General features: G+C 35.8%; 1 protein-coding gene across 3 annotated transcripts in view; it reads right to left on the reverse strand.

The window, feature by feature from the left end:
• LOC132111707 (ribosomal protein S6 kinase alpha-5-like) overlaps positions 1–18575 on the reverse strand; it is a 31203-nt gene extending 12628 nt beyond the window's left edge. For 2 of the 3 annotated variants that reach the window (XM_059519265.1, XM_059519266.1), the window contains exons 1-11: positions 18276–18574; positions 15340–15411; positions 15032–15250; positions 12737–12852; positions 12057–12158; positions 9537–9620; positions 9258–9361; positions 4518–4668; positions 4217–4378; positions 2708–2833; positions 42–175 (exon numbers count right to left, since the gene is read on the reverse strand). In XM_059519265.1, the coding sequence (XP_059375248.1) occupies positions 42–175; positions 2708–2833; positions 4217–4378; positions 4518–4668; positions 9258–9361; positions 9537–9620; positions 12057–12158; positions 12737–12852; positions 15032–15250; positions 15340–15411; positions 18276–18333 (1328 nt within the window). In that variant the 5' untranslated portion in view covers positions 18334–18574. Of the gene's footprint in view, positions 1–41; positions 176–2707; positions 2834–4216; positions 4379–4517; positions 4669–9257; positions 9362–9536; positions 9621–12056; positions 12159–12736; positions 12853–15031; positions 15251–15339; positions 15412–18275 lie in introns of all 3 variants that reach the window. The other variant, XM_059519264.1, reaches the window with a different exon arrangement.
• Between the last annotated feature and the right edge of the window lie 518 nt (positions 18576–19093).

Raw genomic sequence — 19093 nt, forward strand, 5'->3', positions numbered from 1 at the left:
TACATCAAAAACCCTTTTTTAGCAGACTGCATAACTGGTACCTTTTACTGACAATCTTTACAGCGTATTTCTGTCCAGTCTTTTTGTGAGTGCACTGTCTGCAGATGGAGAAGCTTCCCTCTCCCAGAGCGCTCTCCCTCAGGTCCATCTCATAGCTCATGTAGAACGGAGAGTCCTAAGGTCAGTTTGTCAGAAGTAAAGGTCAGGAAAAATTCACTTACAATGTTAATCAAGGTTTCTTGCACCAAAACAATTGCAATATACTTTCACATGAGCTTCTATCTGACACTTAGAATTGAACGGGTTGTTTTGTTGCCATACCTTTAACATTTTTATATGTAAATAAGCAATGTTTTGATTGGCTAGCCTGTATATATGGATGAATTTCTAAGTACTATTAATCAAGTTCATGATTAATGTGTTACCGTTACAAATGTAGAAGGTCATATCTTAATGTGCTTTTGGTTCAGTGATTACTTAATGGCCAGTTTTTGCTGATTTATTGTGATAAATGGTCTGGGTGGACTGTGAAGGGAGCTTTGCTTATAAATGTTGGAGTATGTCTGCATAGTATACATCAAAAAAATTTTTTTTTTTTTTTTCTTGATCATTCCTGACAGCTCTGGAGAAGGATATAAAATAAGAGTACAAAATGTTAGGTTTCTAAATTTTGTGCTACTGTGCTATTTTTAATTACTGGTCTACATACACACAATAGATGAATGCTGTTGGCTTATTAGGTGCATCACACCCATGAATACAATCTTTTAAAGACATTTTCAAATTAATAATATTCCAATTTTGACAAGCAGTGCAGCAGTTGAATTTTAAAAAAACAGACCAATCAGATGTGATTTTCAGTGTATTGAGCGTTTCATTAGTAACATTTTATAAGAGGCAATGCACATTTATGCACCACTTCTGCTAAATACCACTGCACTCATTTGGCGGTTTTTAAAGTAAAAACTGTGTGAAAGCCCCTCAAAATGTTTGCCACTCAACAGTGAAGCTGTCATTGAAATATTTGCATAGTGAATTATAGTAGAATTTTGTTCTGATGTCAATTTATTCTCCTCTACTGTGCATTATCATTTTCTCTCACTTACTCTCCAACTTCGCCATTTAATTTACCAAAAACTAGAAATAAACCAAAACTATTTTTAACAACCAATGTTGATTATTATTAACCATTCCTATTCAATAACCATTCCTATGGCTCCACCAGTAGAGCATGGCACCAGCTTGGGAAAAAAAGCTTCTTCAGAAAGCCTAAATATGTATAACTGATAATAATTTATTCCTGTATTATATAATAATAGAAAGTGTAATTATTCATGCAAGAATAATAAATATTAAGTATTAATTACTGCACATGTGAACTGTTGTGTTGATCACAGTGATGTAATGACACTATTACAGTAAGTGCTATTTTTTTAAGACTTAAACTTAAGATGGTGTAAAATCGATATTCAAGAACCGTTAATCGTTTTAGTGGAAAAAGTGTAAATATTGTTAAAAATAAATATATTAGTAGCAGTTTATTGGTCTATCGCAATTTGCTGCCTAACAAGAACTGATATTTCTTTCAAAGTTTTTGAAAAAATAATGACTTTTCAAAACGGTTTCCTGAAGATTTTCCATAAGTCGCATTGGTCTTATGGAAAAATGCTTACACTTTTCAGTCAACTGGGATGGGAGAAAGTATTTTAAAGAGGTCATATGATGTTGCTAAAAAGAATTTGGCGTAATGCAATGTGTTTATGTGGTTTAAGGTTAAAAAACCCATTGTTGCCCCTTTATGCCCCGCCTTTTTGAAATGCATTGATTTTTAAAAAGCTCATCGTTCTGAAAAGCAAGGTGTGCGCTGATTGGCCATCCATTGGCTATCCAGTGTGTTGTGATTGGCTGAATACCTCAAGCGTGTGACGGAAGTGTTACGTCCCTTAACATACTGTGATGACGTGTCCCGGTGTGACCAGACAAAACCAATAAGACCAATTACAAAAGAGGCATTTGTTGCATCTAGTTGGGACAAAATTATAGATTATAATGACTTATACTGTCTTTTTTCGTGTTGCGTATCTCGGCACGTAAACATAAAAAGCATGTCTACATTTGTGATCGGAGAAACGATGAACAAAAAGCGTCATTCTATACTGCTTAAAACTAGCATTTGAATCATCAGTGGTAAATTCTTTAAATATGCAAACGTACTAACAGGCTGTGAGTCAGAAGCACCAGACTGCCCTTGCAAAGTTGGAATTGCCCCACTTTATAGAAACAGCCTTTGAGCACAGACATCCTTGTACTCTCCTAGGTTGAGGAAACAGTCCTCTGTAAAATGTGCTGCACACATCTGAATATTTGGGTTGAAATGTTCTGGAACAGTGTTGTAAATACAACTTAAAAACTGATTTCTAGTTGTGTGCTCTTTTGGAAGTTCAAACAATGTAGTTTTGCTTTCACAATGAAACACAGCATCTCCACGGCATGGCGGCGGCGGCAATAATATATAATATCTCTTCGGGTTTGAGACTTTATTATTTTCAACTTTAGGGATCTTATTTATGCACAAACAGCTTGTAACACTCCAAAGAGAAAGGAAAACTTGAAATTGCATCATATGACCCCTTTAACACTGAACAAAAATGACACCTCAGCTTTAAATTTTGTAACGTTTTTACAAAGCAGAGATATGCAGACTGACCTTCATCATAGCGCTACGGGCAACAGCTGCAGAGCCCGGCCTCTCTGACCCACCACACAGCTGAGCCAGGTCGTCCATTACAGCATTCCTCTTAAACAGGATGGAGGGAGCCATGAAGGAATAGCCCTGCAGATACAAACCTCTTTAAACACACTTACTAACAGAAGAGGGAACTCAAACACCAAGGCCTTTTGCATTTCTGCAAATCCTTCATGCTAAGGAACTCCAGTCACATTGTTTGCGACAACTGCATCATGTGCGCCTTTCTAAATAAAGCCTCCGACAGTCCATGTCCCACTTACACTGCCACACTGCAGCTGTGTGCTACATGGGCAGAGAAGTGGCTGGCTGGATGAGAGGACGGCTGGACGGAAGGATGAGTAGATGAATGGTTGAAATGCTTTTAATTGCTAAGCCAAGGTATTTGATTGCCCTGCTTTTCAAATGATCACAGTCCTCTAATGCAGCTTAATTTCAGTTTGACGGGTGGCTGGGTATATATGCGGCTATGCATGTGTGTATGTGCGTGGTGGAGCACTTCGAAAGTTATCATTGCAGACGTCGCTGCAATTGTACCACCCGAGAATTACGAAGGATCAAAATTCCAGCACACATGAAAGACGAACACTCAGAAAAGCCAAGATGAAGTTGGTAATCAAAGGTTGAAGGAGTAATTGAGCCAGACATGGTTGTTCTCGCAGACGCCAACCTTTTATTCCATGACAGAGCCGTTTAATGACGGCATTGATCCGGCAGACTGAAGGATTCAGCAGGCAATCATAGACACCATCTCTTTCGCAGCCTCCCATTTCAGCTGGCATCATGTTATAGGCAACGTTATAGATCAAGATGCATCAAAAATAGTCATTCACATCTGATGCTTGAATCCATCTCCACATCACCATAATTACATCTCCAAACAGCTCTCAAATTCATCTGAATACCAACATAGACAGCCGGGCTCACACTGCACAAGTGATCATTATAAAGGCTGACTTGCCCACATCCACTTCAGTACTTCCTGCTTACTAATAATGGAGGGTTAGCTGAACAATTATATCCTAACGCAACATCAAATGTCCGCTCAAGCGCAAAAATGATTCTAAGTCATAAATAAATGCTCCGTGTGAATCAACATTGGTTTAGGTACATCACACATTGGTCGATATTAGTGATACATTAGAGATACTCCGATACATTGGCCTGGAAGAGAAATCAGCTGATACAAGGTAGTTTTGGGACAATTCTGCTTCAAAAGCTAAACTATTTTTGAGCATTTTTTGTGTGTTAATTTAACAATACTACTGTTAACTGCATTTTTGATCAAATAAATGCAGCCTTGGTTACCATAAAAGTTCTGAATATTGTAATAACTTTGCAATAGTGATAAAGTGTCTTAAATTCCACACTTTCACATATCGTATTAGGCAGTCTGACGTGCAAATGACCCTAAATATCTCCTATTACACAAATATTATAATATAATAAAATGAGTTTCAATTCCACTACCTGGAAGATGCGGTCACAGTTGTTTGGAAGTGCTGCTGGGGAGTATGTCGGGTCCATCTCTGTAAACTCCTCTGCAAAGTTGCTAACATCCAGCTCATCACGAATTACAGGCTTAAACGGAGCCAGAACCTTCTTAGCAGCTAGGTCCTCCCAATTCATTTTCTAAATCAACGACAGTCAAACATTTTAGATGCTGGTCCTTCACAGCTTGAATGGATCTGAATTAACTTTAACATGCCATATTCTTCCCTACTAATATTCCCTTTTTGGGGAAAATGTCGGTTATTCATTTTAGCCTTGCCTGGTAAAATGGATGGCTTTTCACATTCTGGGCCCCTGAGGGCCCCGAGCCCAGCCTGTTCTTTGGGTCTTTAATTAGCAATCGCTGGATAATGTCTTTGGCCAAAGGTCCTAAGTCTTTGGGGAATGGAGGATCCTTTTTCATAATTCTCCTATTGGGCAAAGAGAGAGAATTAATAAAAAAAGAAAACGAAAGAAGGGTTTAAAAAGTGCAGGTTTAAGAAGTTAATTTTATCACCATGCTGATGCAATCAAACAGTCAACTCATGATATCAAAACAAGACAGACTTCTGAATAATAAAAAGAGAACTGGAGTTTAACCACATAAAGTCGTACAGAGAATTAGGGATGGGAACCAAGAACCAGTTATTCTTCAGTTCCACCTGAAAAAAAATAAATAAAATGAAACAGGGTTTCTGCAGGATTTTTAAGCTCAAATTTAAGACCTTTTTAAGACTTGCACAAATAAAATTAATACCGTATGAGCAGGGTTGGGCAATGTCTATAGTACCATATTAAACTGTAAAATGCATAATTTACAGTTCAGATACAAGTTTACACAAAAAAAAAAAAGTTTTATAAAACGCCACAATTTACATTTCAGCCTTTAAAACTATTTTTAAGAAAATGGATGAGTCAAAAGTATTAATTACTATATTAATTTGAACAATTATTGCATTTGGATTTGGGCTTGCATTTGGGCTTTTACCAGGCAAATTAAATCAGTATCATCAAAATTGATCTTTGCAATGCAGAGGAAACATAGAAGCGGCATTAGAAGTGTCATTTAGATGCATTTACACACTGTTTAATGCAGCTCTGAGGGACATGGAATTCTTTAACTTTTAATACATAAATAATGTTTTGATATTTTAAACATAAAACATTGAAAACTGACATTTAAGGTAGCTTAAATGTGAAATTAAAACTGCCAGTAGGTAGCAGCAAGTCACTGTTAAGTGTGTCATTGCGTTTGAACTGAATCATTTACATGAGCGATTCATTCAGAAACGAAACGCCTTTGGCTGTTCGATTCCACAATTTTTTGGAATCGATTCCGATTCCAATTCCTGGTCCTCAAGAATAGATTCCTCACTGTTGGTTTCAATTCTTTTTTTTTTTTTTTAGATTAAAAGGAACCTAATCTCACCATGATGACTGCAGGATAGGTCATATAATGTATCCTTCCTATAATATGGAGCTGAATAAAAAATACAATTACAATACGAATTATTATTAATTTTTTAGCTTTGCCCGTGAAATTATTCATAGCCCAGCTCAGCAGGGACATGCGTTTATTACATGAATTAAATAAGACATGAAATGTCTAAAATAAATGTGCACACTTCAGCTGAATGATGAAGTTTACTTTGTATACTTTGCACAATATTAACAAACTGTACACTGAAACAAAATAACCAGAACATTAATGACTGATAGAGCTCTGTCAATCAGATGCTCTCTCGTCCACTGATCTATGCTCCTGACTATTATTTATATTTATCACTGGCTGATAGAAATGTTTTTAAAAAAAATATTTTAGATGGTAATAAGATCAAGACCCTCAGTGACGTCATGAAAAAAAAGGAAAATGGCTCAAAGATACTGGAAAGCAATGCGACAAAGAAATGAAAGCCTTGACGGAGGATTTGGCAGCACTCCAGGTGATGACAGCAGAAGAGAGCTTGGCACCAGCGGTTGACCATCTACGTATAAAAGACTGAGAGAGAGACTCGACGGGTGGACACTGAATAGAGCAGTGTCCCTCGACGCCTGATACCAGCTGATTATACCTTGATTTTGTAACTTTACTATTGTACTTTTATATAACTTTTAACTTAAATAAAACGTATATTATATTATTGACAAGTTATTATATAGTTATTATATATAAAATTGAAAATAATCTTATCTCACAACTGTTGTAATTATGGCTTAGGTGAATTGTGCTTCTAAAACGAAAGGCTACATCCTAAAATTCAAATGATCAGTGCCGGCTCGTTTCTTTCTGTTTATTTTCGTGAATTTAAATGTGTGCAGCCTTTGTTGGATGTAGCCTTCCGTTTGAGAGACTCCCATAGACAAGCTTTGTTGAACTGAAAAAGACTGAATGAGGAGTCGATTCCCCTTGATGGAATCGATTCCAACCTTTGGAATCGACTCTCGATTCCCAACGCCTCGGAACCGATTCTTTTTGGAATCGATTCCCAGCCCTACCTTTGTATTGTTCAGAGACGCAAAGCAACACTGTGGCTGTGTTTGGAATGATTTCTGTTGAAGAAATAGAGCAAAAACAGGAAATACGGTGTCTAAAACGTAAGTCTCATAATATTACTTAATATAACTCCTTGTTTACTGAACTATTGTATAAAATCAATATCACATTTGTATGCTGACTTTTGGAGAAAAAACAGCACTCTTTGTGTGATATTATAGGGTTAGTTCACCCAGATAGCAAAATTATGTAATTAATAACTTACCCTCATGTTGTTTCAAACCCGTAAAACCTCCGTTTATCTTTGGAACAGTTTAAGATATTTTAGATTTAGTCCGAGAGCTCTCAGTCCCTCCATTGAAGTTGTGTGTACGGTCTACTGTCCATGTCCAGAAAGGTAAGAAAAACATTATCAAAGTAGTCCATGTGACATCAGAGGGTCAGTTAGAATATTTTGAAGCATCAAAAATACATTTTGGTCCAAAAATAGCAAATACAACGACTTTATTCAGCAATGTCTTCTCTTCCGTGTCTGTTGTGAGAGAGTTTAAAACAATGCAGTCTGGATATCCGGTTCGCGAACGAATCATTCAGTTCACCGAATCGAACTGAATCGTTTTAAACGGTTCGCATCTCTAATACGCATTAATCCACAAATGACTTAAGCTGTTAACTTTTTTAATGTGGCTGACACTCCCTCTGAGTTCAAACAAACCAGTATCCTGGAGTAATTCATGTACTCAAACAGTACACTGACTGAACTGCTGTGAAGAGAGAACTGAAAATGAACACCGACCCGAGTCAGAAGTCGGAAGAGAAGACAATGCTGAATAAAGTCGTAGTTTTTGCTATTTTTGGACCAAAATGTATTTTCGATGCTTCAAAATATTCTAACTGACCCTCTGATGTCACATGGACTACTTTGGTGATGTTTTTCTTACCTTTCTGGACATGGACAGTATACCGTACACACAGTTTCAATGGAGGGACTGAGAGCTCTCGGACTAAATCTAAAATATTTTAAACTGTGTACCAAAGATAAAAGGGTCTTACGGGTTTGGAACAACATGGCGGTAAGTTATTAATTACATAATTTTGCTATGTGGGTGAACTAACCCTTTAACAATATAAAATTATATAAATATATACATTTTCTGCCCCATATCTTGAAGTGTGTGATAATTCTAAATGCATTTTAATAGACTGATTCATGCAGTGAAAAAACACACTATAAATGCGCACGGACACTAGTCTAACCTACTAGACTTCATCATCTAATATATGTGTGCACTCTGTAGGCATTTTGTTCGCTTTTCGCGATATACTGGATAATATCAAATGGCACATAGTTAAAACAACAGTTGCGATATTATTGCAGGATTCGCAGACCACATCACACACCCCTATACTTTTTAGATTTTTATAATGCATTGTCTTCTTATCGATCCACCACTTCACATTTAAAGCTCTGCGTGTTTGCAGGGTTAAAAACACGGGTCGATTTTCACAGTGGTCTGAACAAAACAGTTTTATTGAAAATGCTCATTCATTCTCTGCCAGCAGGTGGAGCGTTTGGTAGAATATAACGGTTTCCCCGGTAACAGCAGAACACAAAGCAGCCTTATGCTTATTTGATGAAATCATAATGTTAGCCTTTTGAAGTTTAATCGTCACATTCAGCCATATCGCAATTCTGGTCTTTCCGTCCCCAAATTTAAGACCTCTTAAAGTCATAATTAAGACTTTACTGTATAATTTAAGACTTTTTAAGGCCTTAAATTTGATACAACTAAATGTAAGACTCTTTAAGACCCGCGGAAACCCTCTAAAAATAAGAATTAAAAAAAATATACAGATATTTTAGTTTTCAGATGTCTGATTCCTGAACAAATGACTCATATGATCGATCATATTTCATCATATCAAATTCAAAATTAACCCCGAAAAAAATTCTTATGTTTATGATATGAAGACTCATGATACTAAAGTTGACTGATCATGTCTGTTCATATTATGATTTTTGTTTTATTTAAATAAGTAGCATTTTACATTACGTCATTAAGCAGATGCTTTTATCCAAAGCGACTAAAAATAATTTCAATAAAGAACTTAAAAAGGTCTTAAAAGTCTACCAAAAGACAAAAACCCTGTACTCCCTCTCATGCCGTTCCAAAACTGTATGCATTTCTTTCTCTGCTCAACACAAAAAAATATATATTTTAAAGAATGTTAATAACCAAACAGTTTTGGTACCCAATGATTTCCTTTCCATAAAACAAACATCAATAGGAGCTGAAACCGTACAGCTACGAACAAATATGTTTGAACAAGAATGTCAGAACACACATGAGGGCGAGTAAAGGATGGCCGAATTTTCATTTTTGGGTTCATTACTCCAGTCCTTACAGAGAATACAGCTCTGAGTGTGTGTGTGTGTGTGTGTGTGTGTGTGTGTGTGTGTGTGTGTGTGTGTGTGTGTGTGTGTGTGTGTGTGTGTGTGTGTGTGTGTGTGTGTGCTGGTCTTACTCGGCAATGTCAGAATGAGAGTTCTCATCGCCATCGACAGTGAAAGGAGAGCCTCCGGTCAACAGCTCATACATCAGAACTCCCAAGCTCCACCAGTCCACCGCCTACGGGAGCACAACACAAGGGTTATAGTCCAAAAAGCACATTCAAATGCATGCTGAATCTTGTTATAAGAAAAAAAAAAGAATGAACTTTAACTTTAAGCTGGTGTGTATGAATTAAGAAAATTATGTGTGTAATTAAATAGCACTTAAAATGTGGCAAATGGGCCAATTTTACCTTGTCATGTCCCGACTCTCCTCCTGCTACAATCTCAGGGGCCATGTATTCAACAGTGCCACAGATGGAATAAGTTCTCTCTACCTACAAGACCAAAGCACTTATTATACACGATTCAGTGCATCATGAATCCAAAAGTGTTAATTCACCCCAAAATTTCCATTAATCTACCTTATGCAAGTTATCTTACACTATAAGTGGCATCATTTACACAGAATGTTCACTAACAATGGACCAATCAGCTATGAGCTCAAGGCAAAACTTTCAGGTGAAATTTTTTGTTAACTATTTTTTCAATGAAAATACATAGGTAAAAAAAAAAAAAAATTATTATATACAGTACAGACCAAAAGTTTGGAAACATTACTATTTTTTATGTTTTTGAAAGAAGTTTCTTCTGCTCATCAAGCCTGCATTTTTTTGATTAAAAATACAGAAAAAATGTAATATTGTAATATAGGTTCAATTAGTTCATGTATTAAGTAACATGAATGAACAATAAACAATACATTTATTAATCTTAGTTCATGTTAATTCACAGTGCATTAACTTATGTTAACAAGCACAACTTTTGATTTGAAGAATGCTTCAGTAAATGTTGAAATGAACAAGAACTAAGATTAATAAATGCTGTGGAAATATTATTCTTTCTTAGTTCGTACCTTATTGTAAAGTGTTACCAGATTTTTAATGTTTTTGAAAGACATCTTGAGCATGCTCAACAAAGCTGCATTTATTTGATCAACAATAAAGTAAAAACAGTATTATTGTGAAATGTTACAATTTAAACCAGTTTTCTGTTTTCATATATTTTTATATAAATATATTATATTACGTATCCTGTAATGACAAGGCTGAATTTTCTGCATAATTACTCCACTCTTCAGTGCCATACGATCCTTCAGAAATCATTCTAATATGCTGATTTGCTGCTTAATTGTCTTTACTGTCACTTTTGATAAATACAAAGCATTTTTGCTATTTTGCAACTTCTGCCAAAAAAACAGCAGTGCATCCATTGCAGCACAGTGTTTTAAAAATTACAAATAAATTGAAATCTAAACCTATACATCGAAACACGATTCATCATTCTACAATGATTAAATACTGCACTTAGCTGCCGCTGTGGCTAAGACCAAATACCATCTGTACTTTCTAAATTGGGCAAAACTGCATTCGGAATTATGCAGCATATTTATGGAAAGAAATACATGCAAACATCTGGAACAATCTTCTTTAATATCCTACGAGCAATTAACGTTCTTGCCACATGTTCGAAAATTCCTCTACAAGCACATGGCTTTTATAATTAAGTTCCTGTGTGCACTGATTAATTGCTTTTATTATTTTGCATCTCATAATCAGCACATTTCTGTCGGATGAATTTACTCATTTTATGTGCGCTGGTTTATATGTTTGCCATAAAGCCTTAATAGTCACAGGCACGTTTTCAAACCACACTTGTAAAAGAAATTCTGGCTGAAATGGGTTGTGAGCTAGTACAACAAAGGTCAAACCGGGAAAAACAAAAAGTTAATATAATCTTTTAGAACAAAGAACACCATCAAAACATGCATGATAAGCAATTACAGCATTGAGTGAACAGCCCTGCACTGTAATTGCATCCACGGGACGGAGGGAGGTTCAATGTGAACTACCGAAATATCAAACAGAACATCTCTGACAGGGCAGGACACGCCAGGACCTGCATGTGTGGGATACTGGGTGGTCCCCAGGAAAGACAATCACATAACAGAGTGTTCCCTCTAAATATTAATTCCGGCTAAACCTATTTTTATTGGGCAAACCTATGGAGCCGATCATCTGAGCAGAAACACCCCATGCGAGAGACACCCCATTCAAAGAAACTAAGACATTAATAACCATCGAGCAGTTTATCCAGTTCAAAAGTTTTCATTATTTGTCCAGTTTATATGAAACACTATGAACTAGGAAGACTATGCTAGGATGCAGACTTTATCTCATGAATTAATTGCCACTGTTTATCTCTAAACACATTACGTTCTGCCATTTTCACTTCCACACTGGAAATCAGTGGATGTGTGGACAGACTCGAGCTGTAACACTGAAAACTCAACCCTTCCACATAAGTTTCTGAGCCTGCATTCAGTGCAATAACAACATCAAAAGTGAAATTTAGAGGGAACAATGGGAAACACTTTAGGGATGTACAACATATTGGTACCATATAGGTTATCAGCTGATGTTTTTCTTATTTAAATGACTGGAATTATTCATTATTTGATATATACCAGCAGATACTGGATATTTAATTGCACAGACTTGTTTTGGTTCCCTTTGCTATTAACCAAAACTTAAAATGTAAAAATACTAATAATTTATTTACACTATTAAATGTAATTTTTAACGAAAATTAAAATCTTAATCCATTTTTTAGGTTTTTGAAACAACCACAGTAACGTTTTAATAAAATATGGATAACTGGCAGAAATCCAAAGTTTAAAAAGGGTAAAACTATGGAGAGTAACACAAACTCACCTCATGAAATTCTTTACTAAGGCCAAAATCCGTCAACACGATGTGACCGTTTGAGTCAAGAAGTATATTCTCAAGTTTTAGGTCTCTGTAGACGATTCCCAGCTGGAAAACAATAAGATCTTATGTTAAGATGTGGGACCAAATACTTTAAGTTCATGTCACCATTCAACAACTTTTTACTTATCGAAAAGTATTTGCTCAAATGCTGTGTTCATAATCACAACCTTAACTCATCTGGAGTCATAAAATGCAACCATTCACCTGGAAAATGCACCACTACTTTAATAAATAATAAATGGCAACATAATAGGCAATGACAAAAAATGAGACTGAACCGAAACAACGTTAATCTCACTGTCAAGGTCCGACCTACTCACACTGCAATGCCTCCAGGGCAGTTCTCTTCTCTCTGAATAATGGCTGCTATGCACAGAACAAGCATGCATTAAAAACACTTTTCTTCCTCTTTTTGCAAACACAGCCTTCAAGAAATTGAGCACTGCAGACACATTTGGCCTGGCCTGGTTAACTGAGTGAGGAATTGATCTTAGTAGGCAGGAGAGAGGAGAAGTACCTCCTGAGCAAACGACTGAACGACTTTCACTATTCTCTCGAACTGAGGCGCCGTTCAGTCAGATTTGCAAATGAAATGAAGAGTGAAAATAAGTGTGCAATTTTACCTTATGCAAGTGCTCCAGTGCTAGTACAATCTCCCCGCTGTACAAGGTAACCTCTTGCTCTTTAAAGCGAACTCTTTGGACCAAGTGCGTGAAGAGCTCACCTCCATTCACATAGTCTGCAATGTAAGATATATATGGTATACACATGGTATTGTGCAGTTACTGCAAAAACCTGCTTTAAAGTTGACACTGACACAATCGGTTCCAAGCGTTACCACAAAAACCAATAGTTCCTGTAGTGGCACGGGCTTCCGCTTTTCATTATTAAAGCACATTAACTGCACAGAGTTCACTGTTCTCTACACACTCAAGAGAGGGTGTGTAGAAGTTCACTTTATTTGGAATGCCCTCGGCTTCATCAAACAACACGAGTCACAGGGGCTTCAAACGTGATGGCGATGTACAAACAAAAAATATCAATTATTAAAACATAAACACTTAAATTAAAGTAATAAATAACACACTGCTGTAAGAAAAAAAGGGGTCAGTATGATGCCAGAAATTCATTGTTTTATTATTAAAATGACAGTAAAGATTCTGGCATTGTTAAAAAAGTACAATTTCAAATAAATGCTGTTCTTATGAACTTTCTATCCATCAAAGAATGCTAAAAATGTATCATGGTTTCAGAATAAGAAATGTTTCTTGATCATCAGATCAGTATGATTTCTGATGCTTCTCAGACTGGAGTTGTAGGGCCCTATGATTTCCACGATGCAGAAAACATGGACGAAATCGCGGAATCCAGTCATAAAAATGGAATTCACAGTTTAACGCGCAATTTGTCAAATTTTAAATGAATGAATTAAAAAGTAGGTCATTAAATCAAATCATGATATGAACTAGTGTCTGTAAATATTAAGCAGGACAAGTTTATTTAAATATGAATCCTGCATGTTCTGCGTGTCTCTGTTAATGAATGGTGCAGAAGCGCGGTTTCTTCTATTACACTCACGGAAGCGCGAGTGACGCTCATGGTGATTTCAGCTTCTGTCGTCTCTCTAAATAAGGACGTGAACACATGAGGAACATCTCCAGAACTGCTCTGAGAGTCACTTCATGAGCATTTGACCGTTTGATTTGAGTAAAACTAGCGTCATATCACACACCGTCAAAATAAAAGTCTGGTTCAGTTTAAAGACAAGTATTTGCCAGAAATGTATTATTCTTGTTCAGCAGAATGTACATACTACTACTAAAAAGAAACAAACATTATTTTTAAGGAATAATCACACAACATTTCTTCCAGGTTTTAATTTTAATATTAAATCCCCTTTGTTTACCAAAATATAATGTTTGCTTAATGTTCAGTAATTAAAAGATCAATTAAATGAATGTTTTATGCTTTCATTTGATAACTAGAATTTTTTTTTTTTTTAAACGACAGGATTTCTGAGGGGGAAAAAAAACATTTCATAAGGCTACTGTAAGAAAAATAAAATAAGTTTTTTATGCATTTAAATAATTAGACATGCTTAAATACAGAATTAGGTAACAATAAAACATATGGTGAAGAAAAAATAAAACATTTCATAGGGCCCTAAACATGTCATTTTTGTTAAACTTTTAATAAATTGATGTGACAATATATAAGTTTCCTGATTTTAATTAATTAGACATGCTTTTTGATTAATAACATTTAATTTAACCATTAAAAAAAAGAACGGGGAAACATGTAATTTGGAAAAAAATAAAACAGAATTTGGGAAAAAATAAAATGAATTTCATAGGGCCCTAGAGTTGCAATCAAAGCAAAATACATTCAAATAAAACAGGTCTTTTAAATTGTAATATTATTTTTTAAATATTACAGTTTCTAACTATATAAGAAATTAAGTAAATAAACTATTAATTATTTATAACGTGCTGATCTTCTTACTTATGTCAGAGATGTACATAATAAAAATGGCATTCTAAAAGTCATATCTGCTGCACTTTATACTCTCGTACTGCCCAGCAAACACTTCTGAGGTTAATTAAGCTGAATAAAATGCCAGAGGGAGGCCGTGCACAATGACTGACGGGTAAATTTCCCTGCCTACTTCCTGTGAAGTGAGATATCAATGTATCCTTGCTCACTAAGCTATTTGCAGTCAGACTGACTAAACGCTCACTACGACTAAATCACACAAACAGAGCCCTATTAAATTAGCTCACGATAACAAAACTGTTAAGCAATAGAGAGGAAAAGTTCAGCCTGCACAGCTTGCACTCTTTTAAATGCAGAAGTTAAATTGAAGCATAAAATGCCGTTAACATTTGTGCAATCCACAAGAGAGAGAGGAGAGAGCGTACCTAGAATGAGATGCAGTTTGGTGTCTGTCTGGAAGGCATAATGGAGTGTAACCAGGAAAGGAGACTGCCTGATGTGCTCGAGGACCTGTCTCTCCGTGCGTGTGTGCTCTGCCGTCTTCGCCTTCTGCACAATAGTGGCCTTTTTCAGCACCTTCATGGCATAGAGTTTACCCAAATCATGGCCGCTCACCTTACGAACCAAGAACACCTTGCCGTAGGCTGCCCGGAGGAGAAGAACAATGTGTTAGTGGAGCAGGAACAAAGATGAGCAGAGAACACAGGGCTCACATACTTGAACTATCACTGACCTCCTGTTCCCAGCACTTTCAGCAGCTCAAAGTTCTCAATGCCCACTCGCTCCACATGACCCGTCAGATTGGCTGGGAAAAGATTTAAACACATGCATCTGGTCACAAGAACAAAAAATTGGATACCATTACAAGAAAACCTCGCAAATTTGCCACTTTCTCACAACTGTGAGAATAGGAAAAGTGAGACGAGCCTGCAGCTGTTCATAAATGCACTATGTAGCTTATAAACACGTCCGGATGAAATCTTTTTTATGCAGTTTCTGCACTGACTTTAAATATTTAAACAGGCTAAAACAAAAGTGGCAGCCGAAGCATTATGAAATCAGGAAATACCATTCAAATGATTGGGGTCAGTCGTTTTTTTTTTAAAGATAATATTTAGCAAGGATCCATTAAACTGATCAAAAGTGACAGTAGAGACTTTTATCACATTACAGAGTCCCAAATCGGCATATTAGAATAACCTCTGAAGGATAATGTGACACTGAAAACTGAAGATATTGCTGATGAAAATTCAACTTTGCCATCACATAAAAAAATTACATTTTAAAATTGAAAAGTGCAAGAATATTTCACAATATTAAAGTTTGTACTGTATTTTTGATAACAAATGCAACCCTGGTGAGCTTAAGAGACTTCTGAACGGTAATGTAATCAAACAAGGGACAGAACTATGAATGAAATGCATTTAAATTCTTCCGAAATCTGAGTTCTGCAGGTGCAGATTCTGTGTGGGCCTGCTCATAAACAACGAAGAGCCTGATGATTCAGAGGAAACAAAACAGCCTTCATGAATGAGACATTGAAGAACGCGAGCATGTGTGTGGTATATGTTTACACGGTGGCCTGCAGCCTGAAGTAAGGTCACTTGATTTATGCAGTCGATACCAATGAGAATGCCCAGTAAAGTGCATGCATTCCTGCTGTTACCCACAATCACAGTAGCACTGCATCTCACACAAAATCATGATTTTTCTCTATCTGCGTAAATTATCTGGTTTTAGAAAAAAAAAAAAAGGCAGCATTCTATTACCACATCCTGTGACTGGATACCAAGCTGCATGTTTAAGGTGCAAGCACTCTAGGGAGGTCCATGAGAACTACAATGTTTATTAATAAGCATCCAGAACACAACATTCTCCACTCAGGACCTGAAGGAATTAATAAAGAGAATCTGGTCCCCATTGATCTTTCTTAGGTGAGACTTATCAGGTGACCCCTTCTAGTCTTTAGTCCTGCACTCTATTAATTAATGGGGTAAATTAATGGGGTAAATTAATAATTAGGTCATAACAAGCCAGAAACAATTAAGTGCCTGTAAATTGATCATCTGTATTGACCTGCATTAGTCACACAGTAATACACTACTGAGTCTAATCATGCCATTTCTGGATCTGGATTTGTAACTTAAATACTTGAGACTTGTGATCGACTGATATGGGTTTCCTAAAGTGGACAATCGCGAAATACCTTTTAATGACTGCAAAACAATTGGCCTACTTTCCTGAAAACAGAAAATGTGTGAATTAAGAATTCTTGTTAAGAATTAAAAATGGCTCGGTCTACAATTAATTTCATATGAATTTAATAAGTTATATAAAATACATTGAATTAATAATAGTTATTAAAATAAATATTACTTTACAAAAATGTGGTATTTCAAAATACAGTTTAATAAATTAAAGAAAAATATATAATTTTTCTTACAACAACTTGGGTAACGGTTGAATTGCATAGCTTGATGAATGCAGTCATACTGTAATTTTTGTAAAATGTGAGAAAATGGAATTAGATTAGATCCCATCATGATCTAGTGAAAGACTAAATTATTTTGTTGTTGTTTTTTCTATGGGTGTCACAATTTAAATAAAAGCTACATTTTGGCATGGTTTCACAGACCGGGTTTACACCAAGCCAGGATTAGGCCATTGTTCATTGTTCATTAGGACATATATATAAAAAAAATGAACACGTCAACAAACAACATTACTGGTGGTGTGCATCTGGAGAGAAAACAAGGGCACTGACATATTTTAAGATCAATCAGAGCCAGTTTCTTTCAGTTGAAACAGCTCAAATTTACAAGTTAGTCTGGGACTAGGCTTAAGCCTTATCTGTGAAACCGGGGTTTGTGTAAAACTGCAGTAACGTTTTCTGATAGACTGTCAAAAATTATTATATTCTTTTTTTTTTTTTTAGGCAGTCTGAAGACTACAAGAAGCCAAATTTCTTGTTTTATAGTGGGCATTCAGGTATTTAAAAATAGCTTATCATGTTAGGTTTATTTTATGTTAAATAATATTTTATTAAACATCTAATAGCACTCACAACCAAAATGTGGCATTGGTGCCTCTAAAAATGTCACAAGACAACAAAACACTGGACTGGAATGTGCCTGTTAAGCATTCACTAAGACAGGCAAGTGAGGACACAAACCTGGTAACTTCATTTACTATACAAAGACAACATCAGGCCCTAGAGATTAAATTAGCTCCAGTAATTAGGCTTCGTTTGACTCAAGGCCATGACTGAGTGACTAATGAAATCACCGACATATAATAAACGCAATTAATTCCATACAGTAAAATCATTTTCTTTGGTGTCAATCGAATTTCTTTCAAATGTTTAAAACACAACATGCACTGAAACGCAAGTGCACTTAAGTTTAACTGCGGTTATGAATGTGAATTATGCAATTGCATATGCAAAACATCCTCCAACCTAAAAGTACCCCAGGCTGGAGGACCATCTGTGATACAGATAACAATATATATTCATATAGACTACTAATACCACTCACTCATGCTTTTACACTAGCCAACCAGCTAACATTAAAGCTGTCCCTCCCAATATATAACAAAAGCATTATTTATATACAAGCTTTGTTTCTTGAATACAAGTGCTGGACAGAGTCAGACCCGGCGTTCATTTACCGTTTCTGAGCTCGTGTTTGACGGTAAACATGTCACCTTCCCCCGTCGAGCCCTCCATCGTAGACTCGCTTGATCCGAGCGCGCACTCTTTCCTCTGCTTGCTACACAACACTAATGCAAAATACTACAACAGATACGGTCACTGCAGGACTACATAAACGGAGTTGTTGCTATAAAGCAACCTCTTGGAAAATAATGTAAATGACAATAACTGCATTCTCGTGGGAAGGGCAGTGGGGCTGTAAATACTACAGCTGCACTAACTGCGATACACACGCCGAGCCCCATAAGACACGCCCACTGGTGCTGCTAGGAGAAATACTCATGCTCTATTGGACCATCCGACTGTCACTCAACGCCCATCGCACAACGCACAGCTCAACATTAACTATTTACTGCAACAGAGCTAAACTAAATATCATTATTTTTTTAAACAATTATTATTTATACAATCTATTAATTATATATATATATATATATATATATATATATATATATATATATATACATATATATATATATATATATGTCCACTGTAAAAAAAAGTCACTGCCTTACATTTTTAAATACAATCATGTCATTTAAACCTAAACTACATTAAACTGACTTACAAACGTGAATTTAATCTTAAAAACATAAGAATCTTGTATAACTTATTTAAAAAAGCTGTAAATTGCTTAACTTATTTTAAAGATAATGTTGTCATGACTTATTGATCATGCCACTTTTAAAGCAAATATTTATAAAAATGTTATATCTTTTTTATAAATAAATAATTACAATAAATTTATGATACTTTAATAATGATCAATATATAG

Source organism: Carassius carassius, chromosome 31, assembly GCF_963082965.1.
Source record: "Carassius carassius chromosome 31, fCarCar2.1, whole genome shotgun sequence".
NCBI lineage: Eukaryota > Metazoa > Chordata > Actinopteri > Cypriniformes > Cyprinidae > Carassius > Carassius carassius.